The 14,197-nt window shown below is 35.6% G+C and overlaps 1 protein-coding gene across 1 annotated transcript in view; it reads left to right on the top strand.

The window, feature by feature from the left end:
- The window catches only part of UBA6 (ubiquitin like modifier activating enzyme 6), an 88,549-nt gene that overhangs the window by 33,348 nt on the left and 41,004 nt on the right, over positions 1–14,197 (top strand). The window contains 6 exon segments of the mRNA XM_047798815.1: positions 1,095–1,218; positions 4,223–4,326; positions 6,177–6,239; positions 7,180–7,256; positions 8,178–8,244; positions 12,581–12,724. Of these exon segments, the coding sequence (XP_047654771.1) occupies positions 1,095–1,218; positions 4,223–4,326; positions 6,177–6,239; positions 7,180–7,256; positions 8,178–8,244; positions 12,581–12,724 (579 nt within the window).

The raw sequence follows: 14,197 nt of genomic DNA, 5'->3' as shown, positions 1-14,197 counted from the left end.
AGGGTTAGAAAATATCATAAATGTTCCCCTTTAGCTTATCTGCAAATTCTCCTTATGAATTCTATTCTTCTTGAGGTATTAGTAAACCCACATTACATTAATTTTATCTATATGTTTGTGATCATAATTATATTTCTCAAATTATTCAGCACCGAGATAATTTTTAGGATCTTTATAGTTATGAAAAAGAATTTTAATTCCATTAGCTTTTATATAAATTAAAATATTATTGCCTTATTCAAGCAACTTTTTTTAATTATGCACAACTAGAAAATTTCCAGTTATTTGACCTATCACATCTATCTTCTTAGTTGAGATAAGCCAATTTCTTCCTATTTTTATCCTGATAAGAGGGACCACATAATATTTCTTTGCTTTAAGGTATTGGACAAGCTTAAAACTACCACTTTCCTAGCTTTAAATCTCTGTCCTTCACCCTTATATTTCTCTCGTCTTCAAAGTTATACTCATCTTTTATGTACACAGAGTCTTTCATAAATGACTTTAGAACTTATATTTAATTATTTCTAATGGTTTTTGTAAGTCTCAAGAAGCTCTCGGTACATGAAATATTTTTTTTTGTCTTTTTTTAAGGCTGCACCCACAGCATATGGAATTGCCCAGGCTAGAGGTCGAATCGGAGCTATAGCCACTGGCCTATGCCACAGCCACAGCAATACCAGATCTGAGCCGTGTCTGTGACCTATACCACAGCTCATGGCAATACCAGATCTTTAACGCCCTGAACAAGGCCAGGGATCGAATCTGTGTCCTCATGGATACTAGTCAAATTCTTTTCCACTGAACCACAGTCGGAACTCCAGTATATGAATATTTGAACTCTTTTGAGGGATCTCTATTTCCCCCCAAACATAGAAATTGTATTTTTAGCATTCTTAATAAAATGATAATTTTGTCACTCTTTTGTGATAGTTCTTTAAATCCTTGTTTTTACTATAGAAGGAGAAGAATGGCTTGGAATTTTGTTGTTTTGAGAATTTTGTGAAAACATGGTCATTTTTGTGTAGGATTTGGGATTTGTACAAAAAAGGAATACATGAACTTGGTTTTTAGTAGATTACTCTTATTTTTAGGCTAACCCTGGCATTGTCACTTGCCTTGAAAATCATCCTCACAAACTTGAAACAGGACAATTCCTAACATTTCGAGAAATTAATGGAATGACAGGCTTAAATGGATCTACACAACAAATAACTGGTAAGTTTATGTGTTTTACTAATTTATATATACTTATTCATTGTTCAGCACATTTATTGTTCAGACACTATACTCAGTGTTGAGAACACACCATCAACTCAGACAGACATGATCCAGTTCTTGGCCTCAAAAAAAAATCCAGTTCAAGTAAGGAGATTTTAACTTCAAGCAATGATGGTGTAAAAAGAGAAAATGCATTTTAGGAATTCTGAGCTGAGCAAGGAAACCTACTTGGTGTAGCAACAGTGGGGACAGGGTGTCTTGATTAAAATTTGGTTTAGGAAGGTGGTGAAAAGAATATTCTGTGCAGAGACAGACAGTAAGAAGCAAGGCAGAATTCAAGGAACTGGATATAATAAAGATATAGATAACATATACAAGATATAATATAGCAGGGCTGGCAGTGGGAGGTGAGATAGCAAAATCTTAAGACAAGGAGTTCCCACTCTGGCACAGTGGGTTAAGGATCTGGGTTGCTGCACCTGTGGCACAGGTCAGAGTTCCAGCTTGGATTCAATCCCTGGCCTGGGAACTTCCATATTCTGCAGGGATGGCTGTTTAAAAAAAAAAAAGACAAGGAGGAAACTTTGTTATCTCATATAGTAGGGCGAGTGAAGATTCTGGCAACTTACATTTATTCACTCCTGAGGGAGTGCAAGAAGGGGAGCAGGTCTGGGAGGGAAGATAATGAGCATGTCTAGGCTCTTCGGGTGAGATGACAGAGAAGTGTTAGGTGAAGATACATGTCTGTGTTCAATGGCTTGGATAAAAGGGGTGGAAGGATTGACTGCAGGCAGGTTTGTGGGTTTATTGGCAAGAAGTTGCAGGAATCTGTTTTGTTAGTGGACTCAGATGAGATCATGATCCAAAGGTCAGAGGCAAGATGTCAAGGCCAGAGACTTGAGGAGAGTAAGCATTTTTTAAAAATAGAAAAATTATCATACTTCATTTAGGGCCCATTTGAAGTTGAAGATAATAAATTTATAGCAGCATTAGTCTGCATAGTTTGTGACTTACCTCCAGCCATGTTGAGAAGAGTTAAAGACGCTGCTAGACATCTTGTAACCAAGAGACAGCATGTTCACACCTGTTCAGCTGAGAGTAATTCTATCTTTAGGGTATTTGAAAGTATAATTATATGGTTAGTGTATACACTAATAAATGGATTGCTTTTCCTTTTAATGACTACAAAATGGATCCTTAGGAGAGAAAAAAAATCCATCCCTGTTATGAACTCTTTAAAACAAAAAACAACTTAGGATCTATATTTAAGAACCTTTGGTAGCAAAACTATTGGATCTTGTTTCCCAGACTAAATATATTAATATGTAAAATACAGGTTCTAATTGATTTTAAAGAATTTGTATCTGTTTCTGCAAAAATTGACTCATCTGATTAGGTTTATCCTTTATAGTTTTGAGGTCCCTGCAGTCAATGGTGGATTGTGGTGCTGGACCTGAATCTTGAGGCTATATATAAAAGGAGGAGCCACTGGATACCATAAAATGAAACTGAAGAAAACAAACATTTTGTACCCAGAATTCTTTGGCCAGATAGAGAATATTTAAATAGAGTAGCTGTTTATGAAACTTTTTCCTTAACATTTATTAATTAATACTTACCCCCTAAAGTTATTTTCTGTCATTTGAAAACATTTTTAAAGCCCAAATTATATATGCTTATGCTAGATACACATGTATGTTTAAGTAGAGTTAGAAGTGAGTACTATTTCAGACCATCCCTCCACTCTAGAAGTAACAGCGTTTATGTTTATATGTGCCCTGCCGACATTTTCTATCTAATATATAAGGCTTGTTTATTTAATTTTTTGAATAAGCAAATGGTTCAAAAATAGTAGAAGGCAGATAAGTGAAAACTTTTCTACCCGCTTTTGGCTCCCACTTGTTCTTACTGTTCTTAGTTTTTGGTATGTCCAAGGTTTCCATATGCATTTTTATGCACAAGATAGCATATTAAGCATAAAGCTATCCTTTGCCTTTTCATTAAGTGAAATATCTTAAAAAATAAACAAAAAATGAAACATCTAGATGGTCTTTTCACATCAGTAATTGCAGAACAGTCTTTTTTTTTTTTTTCCCTTTATGGCTCATAGTAGTTCATGGTATGATTGAAAATAATATAGTATAATTTTAATTTGCATTTTACATATATAGGATGAGATTAAGTATCTTAAGTTTTAGAGCTGTTTCTTTTTCCTTTAATGTGAATCATTTGTCCTTTGCCCATTTTCTTGCTGAGTTGTTAAACATTTTCATAACCATTCCCCAGAACTCCTAATATATACAGTATATTTGCTGAGGTTCTTTTTGTTTATTTGTTTGTTTATGAGTCACATATTTTTTCTGGTTTGGCATTTGATTTTGCTTGGGGTGGTGTTTACTGTGTGTATTTAATGTCAAATTTTTCATTTTTTTCTTTTATTGCTTTTATTTTGAGTCATAATTAGAAAAACCTTCCTTACTACAGAGTTCTAAAGAAATTTTTTTTGCATGATTTTTGGCACCTTTTTTGCCATTTAAAACTTTTATTTATTCGGAATAATATGCCAGATGTCTCTTTTTCCAAAAGATTTATCAAATAACCTTATCTCTTCTTCACTGGTTTGAGTTGCCACCTTAGTTGTCTCTCTTCTGGGTCTATTCTGAATTCTCTGGTCTGTTCCATTCGCCTATCTGCTCCTGCCAAAATCCCAGTGTATTCATTATTGAGGCTTTATAGAGTATGTTAATATCTAATAATAAGTACTTCTCATTCCTTTTTTTCCCTTCCAAGTTTTCTTGGCTATTTTTGCTTAAGTCCTTATATTCATATTGGAAAAATAATCTGTCTAGCTCCCCGTACTTCTGCCCACCCCCAAACAAAAGATTTGACTGTGATCTTCTTAATTTTGTGCTTTAGAGAAAATGGACATCTTTATGATAAGCCTTCAATTTTTAATACTCATATCAGTATTTAATGGTTTTTTCTTTTTTTCTCCTTTTAGTGATATCACCATTTTCTTTTAGCATTGGTGATACTACAGGGCTGGAACCTTATTTACATGGAGGCATCGCTGTTCAAGTTAAGACTCCTAAAACATTTTGCTTTGTAAGTAATTTTTTTCTGCTTAAAAAATATTTCTTTGCGGAAGAATGGCAGAAGAGAAAAAAGAAATAAAATAAATGCTCAGTTAACCAGTTAATTCAAAGGCTGAACGGATTTTGTTTTTTAATTTGTATACCTCCTTTGAGGAAAACAGAATTGATCTGTGGAAATAAACTGATATCAAAAAAAGATTATAGCTGCAATACCAACTCATATAATTGAGATATATAAGTTACCTCAAAGGAAGTACACCTTTCTGAGTCATCAAAGAGCTGATCATACTTCTTATAATTACTTCCTAAGACAAAAGCTATAACTAATACATATTTGAAAGATTAAACAAGCATTGATTTAGGGTATGTTTTGTTTTATTATTGAATTATTTACATTTTTTTAAGTAAGAGAATATTTCTTTTACCATACTTGTTAATCCAGGTATTTAAATCTAACTTTTTGAATTTTATGTTGGAAATGTGCACATATGTTTAAAGAGAATGTAGAGGTTACTTATATCAAGGTTCTAAGGAGCCTCCTGCTGCTTAAATCCTTAGGCTACTTCTCAGTATAAGCTGTCTAATATAGCTCTGTTTTTTCTTACAAGTTATCAAGAACTTGATTGCCACTTTTTTTTTTTTTTAATGGTCACATCCATGGCATATGGAAGTTCCCAGGCTAGAGACTGAATCTGTAGCTGCAACAGTGCCTGATCATTTAACCCACCATGCTGGGCCAGGGCTCAAACCTGCACCTCTTCACCAACCCAAGTCACTGCTGTCAGGTTTTTAACCCACTGTGCCATAGCAGGAACTCCTTGATTGCCTTTTCTTTCCCAGGTCAATTTCTTTTTTTTGGTTGTGTCTGCATCCTATGAAAGTTCCCAGGCCAGGGATCAAATTCATGCCATAGCAGTGACCCAAGACTCTGCAGAGACAACACTGGATCCATAACCTGTTGCACTGCAAGGGAACTCCCCAGAACAGTTATTAGATAAAGTCCTCTACGAAGTTTTGTTCAAAACAACAGATTAAAACGCTCCAGCTATTCAAATCTGCCCCTGCATTACTTGCTCTTGCCACAGTCCCCAGTTTTGTTTTGTTTTTTTAAGGCCGCCCCTGCGGCATATGGAAGTTTCCAGGCTAGGGGTTGAATCAGAGCTGCAGCTGCCAGCCTGTGCTACAGCCACAGCCACATCAAATCCAAGCCGCATCTGTGACCTGCACCACAATTCACAGCAACACCGGATTCTTAACCCACTCAATGAGGCCAGGGATAGAACCTGCATCCTCATGGATACTAGTTGGATTCTTAACTTGCTGAGCCACAATGGGAACTCCTTGTCCCCAGTTTTTAATGATGCTTCAGTTTATGCCTCAAGTAAATTTCAGAATGAATTTGTTTTGATTGGAGAAATTGGTTGGTTGTTGGGTTGGATTTTTGGGCCTTTGTGTGTTCTTTGCTTTCCATAGAAAATTCTAACGAGGTATTTATTCAAGTCATATCGGTCATAACAAGTCTTGATAGCTTGTTATCAGAAAAATGTGATAGTTCTTAATGATAGAGTTTTCAAGTATGCAGATGTTTTCCCCATTTCTTCCAAAATTAATAATTAGAGCAGGTTGTCTAGTTGCATTTAACATTAACAAAAAGTAGGGTATGATAATAAAATGGGTTAACCAGGGAATGGTAGCTATTTTCTATTTCAGCTAAAACATTATTAGCCCAACTTTATTTATTTCAGACCTTTAGGAGAGAGCCATTGCTTTTACTTCTCTGTATAGTTTGTCAAGTAGTTACTTGCTTGCTCCAAAGTAATAGTGGATTTGTTGTTTGTTTTGCTTGTTTTTCTCTCTTAGGAACCATTAGAGAAGCAGATAAAACATCCAAAGTGCCTTATTGCGGATTTTAGCAAACCTGAGGTAAATAAACACTAGACTTATTTGTAGATTTGAAGAAGCAGCAGAGTGGGGGATGGGGACTGGAAGATTATAAAGTTAAAACAGAGCAACCATATATCTTTCTGTCAGACTATCAGATTTTTAAAAATAAAGATTGTATGGGAGTTCCTGTCATGACTCAGCAGTTAACACACCTGACTAGTATCCATGAGGATGTGGGTTCAATCCCTGGCCTCATTCAGTGGGTTAAGGATCCAGCATTGCCGTGAGCTGTGTTTGACCCCTCTCCTGGGAACTTCATATGCCTCAGGTGCAGCCCTAAAAAGACAAAAATGAAAATAAAAATAAAAGAATGATTGTATTTGTATATCTAGAGTTGACTCCCAAGAATTAAAAATGAGAATTTACATAATGGAGAATGTTAGAATAATAGGAAGAATTTTAACTATTATAATGATAGGCCTGTTAAAAGATACTCTGAACAATGTAGGGTTTTATATAATATATAATTCTTCTCAAAAAAACCTTGTAAACATTTACTCTGTTTTTTAAAAATCACTAGATATAATTTTTTAGCAGTGAATGTGTTTGTGGTAAGTTAAGAATTATATTAACAACTTGCAAATTTGTAAATGTTGAAAAGGAAAAGGGATTCAGTAATCTTATACAGATATTTTGTTGCTATTATTCATTTGATTTTACTCTGTTTCATTTGGATAACCTAATAAAACTAGTCTACCACCCAGAATTGAAACTTGGTTCTCTTGGTTAAGTATAGCTTTCTGGCCTTGATGTCAAGTTAACTAAGCCTCACCTTATTCATCTGTTAAATGAAGATAATAATAGGATATACTAACTCATTTATTGTAATGATTAAATTAATTTTTTTAAGTGTTAGCGTGGTACATGGCACATATTATACGCTCAGTAAATATTGACCAATCTTTAATGTTCTTAATAGGCATCTTTAGAGATTCACTCAGCCATGCTTGCTTTGGACCAGTTTCAGGAGAACTATAGTCGCAAGCCAAATATTGGGTAATGTTCTTTGTTCGAAATAACTTTTTTCTTCTTTGTAAAAGCAGTATTTCAGAAGTTATAGATTAAAAAATGTGTACCTAATAGTCTCTTTTAATTGTAATAACCACTAGATACACCAAACTATATAAACACTTCTGACCTACTTTCTTTTTCTTGTGGGAGTGGAGAGATCAATTTATAAAAATGAAATTATACTAAACAAGAATTTTCCAGAGTTCCCATTGTGGCTCAGCAGTAACAAACCCAACTAGTATCCATGAGGATTCAGATTCGATCCCTGGCCCTGCTCAGTGAGTTAAGGATCCAGCATTGCTGTGAGCTGTGGTGCAGGTCCCACACAAGGCTCGGATCCCATGTGGGTGTGTCTGTGGCGTAGGCCGACAACTACAGCTCTGATTCGACCTCTAGCCTGGTGACTTTCATATGCCACAGGTATGGTCCTAAAAGAATTTTCCCATTTTGAAGTCTGCAAAAGCTACAGTTTTTCCTTTTTTGTCCACACCTGTAGCATTCAGAAGCTCTGGGGCCAGGGATCAGACCAGAGCCACAGCAGTGGCAACACCAGATTCTTAACCCACTGAGCCACCAGAAAACTCCTAACAGCTATAGTTTTTAAAATAAAAAATCTGGGAGTTATTGGGAGTTCCCTGGTGGCCTAGTGGTTTCACTGCTGTATCCTGTGTTCAATCCTTGGTCTGGGAACTGAGATCCCACATCAACTTGCTGCACACAGCAGCAAAAAAAAGAAAAAGAAAAAAAGAAAGGATTATTGAGAAAATAAGTCAGTAAGCACTTTGAGCTACGTGCTGGCAAAATTCCACACTTTTAACATATTTCTTAAATTTTAATTTTGACTATGACATACTATCTATAGCAATTGAGAAAATTGAAATTGAGGTGCTTTGTTTTGAATCCTAGGTGCCAACAAGATTCAAAGGAGCTTCTGAAATTAGCAACGTCTATATGTGAAACCTTGGAAGAGAAGGTGAATATTCAAAGTTATGGCCATCAGAAATTGTGTAACATATTAATATTCTCTTATCCTTCAAATCCCTAGTTTTGCCACTTACTGACTCTGACAATAGGCAAGGTTACTTATCTTCACTTTTTCAAAACTTTGCCTTTTTTAATTGTTTGTTGATTGAGAGAGTTCTTCATATATTCTCTAAATCAGACCTTTATTGGACACATGTTTTAGAAATACTCTGTTCCAGAAGGTGGGTTGTCTTCATTTTTTTTTTTTGTCTTTTGTCTTTTTTGTTGTTGTTGTTGTTGTTGCTATTTCTTGGGCCGCTCCCGCGGCATATGGAGGTTCCCAGGCTAGGGGTCGAATCAGAGCTGTAGCCACCAGCCTACGCCAGAGCCACAGCAATGCGGGATCCGAGCCGCGTCTGCAACCTACACCCCAGCTCACGGCAACGCCAGATCGTTAACCCACTGAGCAAGGGCAGGGACCGAACCTGCAACCTCATGGTTCCTAGTCGGATTCGCCAACCACTGCGCCACGACGGGAACTCCATGTCTTCATTTTATTACAGTGTCTTTTGAAGAGCAGCAGTTTTTAATTTTGATCAAGTTCATTATATCACTTTCTTTTCTGTGGTTTGTACCTTTTTAAATACAAAATCATAGTTTTTCCCCTGTGTTTTCTCCTAGAAGTTTCATAGTTTTATGAGGCCATTTTTATATATCATGCAAAGTATAGATCCCTGTACATGACTGTACCTTTTTAAACTTGTGTACAGTTTTATACTTTTATGAATTCATTTTTTTCTATCTTTCCAGGTATAGCTCAAGGTTAATTTTTTTTGGTAAATGAATATCCAGTAATTCTTGCCCACTTATTGAAAAGAGATTGTTCTTTATTCAGTGTTTTTGGCATCTTCGTGAGAAATTTATTGACCATACATGTATAGGGTTTCTTTATGAACTCAATATTATCTTCCATTGATTGTTTCTAACTGGCGTTCCCTAGTGGCTCAGCAGATAAAGGATAATCTTTTGCTGTTACAAGTCTATCTTGATTGCTGTAGCTTTATAATAAGGCTTGAAATAAAGTTTGGTCTCTGGTGTATTTCTTAGAAAAAGCTCAGATTTTTGGTATTCACTGAGTTCTTACATGTTTCAATTTTTTTTTCTGTAGCCTTTGTACTTGAAAGGCAGCTTAAGAGTGTCCGTCATGGCTTAGGGGTAATGATCCCAACTAGTATCCATGAGGACGAGGGTTTGATCCCTGGCCTCGCTAAGTGGTTTGAGGATAGGGCATTGCTCTGAGCTGTGATGTAGGTCACAGACGTAGCTCAATCTGCCGTTGCTGTTGGGTAGGCCAGCAGCTACAGCTCCGATTCAATTCCTAGCCTGAGAACTTCATATGCCACATGTGTGGCCCTAAAAAGACGAAAACGAAAAAACAGGCAGCTTGGCTCAAAGTAAAATTCAAGGCTCTTACTTTCTTCCTTGGTATATTTCTTTGTATCTTGTTGAGAAATAGAAATGCCAGCATACTTTTATTACTGTTATAAGTAACCTGGTCTTGTTTTTTGCCTTGAGGCCCTATATATTTTTTTTTCTTCTGTATATTTTTTCATCTGTGAAGTCTAATATTTTATCAGTTTATAACTCAAGGTTGATAATTCGGTCACTTTTTTCAGGTATATCCCTGAGCTTATGTTGATTCATAGAATCATATTTACTTTTTCATCCCCTTTTGGGAAGGTGGAGTGGATCATTTTGGCTCTTAGTTAAATTTCTGATTCAAGGTAGGGTTTTTTTTTGTGTTTGTTTATCCACATCTCCAAGTGTTTGTTGAACATATGTAATTAATCAGATTTACTCTGCTTCTAGCTTGAGGGAGAAATTTTCAGTAGCTGAAATGTTTTGCTTCTAATTTCCTGCCTCCCTCTTACATCAGCTTTGTTTGGTAAACTGGTTTTTTTTGCATATATTTTGCACAGGGTAAGGGTTTTGGATGCTTTTTCAGATTTCTGTATCTGGAGCCCCTTTTCTTCTTCTCTCAGAATACTGAAAAGAATTTCTTCAATAGACAGTTTGTTTTTTAATTTAAAAAAAAAAAATTTTGGTGGATCTAGAGTTTCCCTTGTGGCTGAGCAGGTTAAGGATCCAGCATTATCACCACTGTGGCTTGAGTCACTGCTGTGGCACAGGTTTGTTCCCTGGCCCAGGAAGTTCCACATGCCACGGGAGTGGACCAGAGGTGGATAGGTATTGAGTATCTTGTGGATTGCTTGATTTCTGCCAAATCCTACTTAACTTCCTCTCTTCCTCTCTTCTTTAGCCTTCTCTGTCAAAGGATATCTCCCCCTTTCCATTTATATCATTATCTCAGAAAAGTTTGCTGAGATCTACCATACCTGTTCAGTATTTTTTGCACTTGGTGTGGAACATTCTCTTTTCTCAGGATGATTTTGACTGTACTTTGTCACGTTAGGCCTTTCATTCTCTTTTCTGTGGTTACATGCTTCCTGCTCTTTGTTCAGGCTTGCGGCAATATGAAGTCCAGAAATAGTTCTGTTGGGGTTTAGTATTTGTTTTTCTATTTACGGGTAATTTGAAGTTCATATATTTTCAGTTTCTTAGTAATGCTGAAGCCATGCCACTGGTTTATTTCTCTTGTGAATATGTATCTTTTTCTTTTGGAGACTGGAGAAATTCCGATTTAGAATGTAGTCATTATCCTAGGGTAATGAAAAATTCCCTAGATTGAGAAGTCTGTTTATTAGACAATATAGAATCTTGAGAGATAGTGTAAACTAATGGTAAGAATAGAGCTGGGAAGTTGGGTTTTATGGGTTCAGATCCTGGCTTTCACCACTTACTCATAGTAAAATCTGAAATAAATTAAGCTTTCAGAGTTTTAGTTTTCTAATTTGTATGATAGAAATTATATTTCCTGGAATTATTTTAAAGATTACATGTAGACTTAATATATAGCTCACAGAGTATATGTTCAATCAAATTACCTGCTCCTATTAGCATTCTTATCATTGTTTTTAATATTATCGCTACCACCAGTATCTCTATATTCACAATTGGCACAGCTTATATGAAATTGTAGTACAAGTTGAGTTTAGTGCTAGGTGATTATAAAATAATGAAGTATCAAAAATTGAAATGGAGTGAGTGGAATAGTGAGCACATAACAAACTTTTTATATCATAGATTTCTTTGAGAATGTAATAAAAGCCTTCCTTCTTCCCTCTAAATGCACAAGTACTGTTACTTTAAATAGGATTTCAGGAGATTAATTGAGCTTTACTTACATTCCTGGTTAAGATTATAGTTGATGTTGAAAGAATAGGAAGAGAAAGAGAAGCCAGAGCTCATGAAGAGCTTTGTCTTGAATAAAAAAAATGCTAAAATGATAGCTCCAAAATCCAGTTCTCCATTGTTTCCTTAAAAATACTACTAATAAACAGGGGTTCCTGTTGTGGCTTACCAGAAATGAATCTGATTAATATCCATGAGGATGCAGGTTCGATCCCTGGCCTCTCTCAGTGGGTGAAGGATCTGGTGTTGCCGTGAGCCATGGTGTAGGTCACAGATACAGCTTGGCTCAGGTCTGGCGTTGCTGTGGCTGTGGTGTAGGCCAGCGGCTACAGCTCTGATTCAACCCCTAGCCTGAGAACTGCCATATACCACAGGTGTGGCCCTAAAAAGACAAAAAAAAAAGTACTAATAAACATCATTTTAGTTTTTAAGTATGGTAATGAGAACTTTGTGGTGATTGGCTCATTAATAAGATTAGTATGCAAAGTCCCATTACTCTCTTAATTTTTTTCCTAAAGTGCCTTTTCTAACAATGTATTGCCTCATTTTTTACAGTTTTACTTTTTAATTACCACTTCAGGCACAGATGATAGCTTCCTTATCTTTTATGAATCATTTTATTTTTATTTTCATTTATCTAGGTTCAGGGTTTTTCCATAGTTTTCTTTAAAACATGTTTTTAGAAATTCTGGTTGTTTGTAAATACTGTCTGACATCACAGAACTGCTCTTTAATAAGAACAATAAATGATAGATAATCCAGTTAGTTCTAAATTGTGCCCAGGTGTAATGTAAAGAACTAAAAAGCAACAATAGGCAGGTACTGATAAAGAGAAATACTGCTTAGGCTAGTAACATGCAGTTGGATCTTTTATTATGGGATTGGGACTTTTTTAGGACTTAAAAACTATTTAGTAGGGAAATTAAGTGGCTTTTTTAGAAGTTAAGCTATAGTTATTTTCATATCGAGTCGAAATTTTGAGTTTACAATGTGACTGCTGTTAAGATGATTGTCTTTCATGGTTTGTGTTTCAGCCTGAGGTAAATAATGACATTGTGCGTTGGCTTTCTTGGACTGCCCAGGGCTTTTTGCCCCCACTTGCTGCAACAGTAGGAGGTCTTGCCAGCCAAGAAGTATTGAAAGCTGTGACAGGAAAGTTCTCTCCTTTGTGCCAGTGGGTTAGTGCTCTATTTTAATGTATTTTTTTATACTTAAGGTTGAATGATCTACCCATATAATGAATGTCTGTTATTGATTATATATACTATTAATCAACATAAGGGCAACCTTAAATATTTTTTGATACATGAGTTAAATGTGATATGTCACCAAAACTTAATTTCTGTAATTAAAACTGACAAAGTCACTTGTTGAGGGTATTGGGATATAACCCAGAGTTGTTGTCCCTTCATGTGTAAGAATGAAAGAATGAATATTCTGTCTTCATAGTTTCCATGACTATTAGCTTAGCAGTCAGGAGCTTTCAGGGTTCTTGAATTGGTCCATGGAATCTTTTAGCATCATGAATTTTCAAATTCCCTGGTTTCTAGGTATAAACTTCTAAAGATAAAAGACATAGGAATGATAAAAGTTTGAGACCTATATAGGGTAAAAATATCACAAGATGGAAAAACCCTTTTTTCTCTTGTCAGAAGAAATAATTAGCAGAGTATATCAAAGCATGGTCTTTAGGCCCTTTCTTCTTTGAAAAACTTGCTGTATAGGACAGGAAACTATATTTAATACCTTATAGTAACCTGTAATAGGGGTTCCCTGGTGGCTTAGCAGATTGAGAATCAGGTCACTGCAGTGGCACAAGTTTGATCCCTGGTCCCAGAACTTCCACATGCCACAAGAATGGCAAAAAAAACCCAAAAAACCTATAATGGAAAAGAATCTGAAAAAGAATAGATATATATGTATTTCCATAGCTGAATCACTTTGCTGTACACCTGAAACCTTGTAAATCAACTATTCTTCAATTTAAAATAATAATTTTTAAAAAAATAACATAAGGAAAAAGAAATTCCTGTCTTAACATTTTTCTTCTAGGTAAACTAAAGTCACCTTCACTTAAGTTATTTGGACTTAGGATATTAAGTCAAATGGAGAAAAAGAAAAACTTTAAACATTTTCAATATAACACTTTTTTTAATGTTTTAAAAAGTTCAAATTTAGTTTTGATAATTAAAATTTATAAAATTCATCATTTTTATTATAGATTTAAAATGCCATTTTGCTGCTAAATTATTTGGTTTATTTTAACAGAGTACAAATTCATTCGTAAAAGTCTGGTTTAGATATAGTTTAACACCATGGGGAATATAAATTATGTTATTAATATAGATTCTGTGTTGCTGTAATTAAATAACATTTATTTGTGTTCATGGTCGTGTTCAAATTTAGTTACATAGGTTACTGAAAATGAGAATGAGACTTTTTTTTTTGTCTTTTGTTTTTTGTCTATAGGGCCGCACCCGAGGCATATGGAGGTTCCCAGGCCAGGGTCTAATCGGAGCTGTAGGTATGTCACAGCCACAGCAACGCAGGATCCGAGCCTCATCTGTGACCTATACCACAGCTCACGGCAGTGCCGGATCCTTAACCCACTGAGCGAAGCCAGGGATCAGACCCGCAGCCTCATGGTTCCC

Source organism: Phacochoerus africanus, chromosome 10 (genome assembly GCF_016906955.1).
Source record: "Phacochoerus africanus isolate WHEZ1 chromosome 10, ROS_Pafr_v1, whole genome shotgun sequence".
Lineage (NCBI taxonomy): Eukaryota > Metazoa > Chordata > Mammalia > Artiodactyla > Suidae > Phacochoerus > Phacochoerus africanus.
The sequence above is the reverse complement of the archived record's forward strand: the minus strand, read 5'-3'. Positions and strand labels throughout refer to the sequence as shown.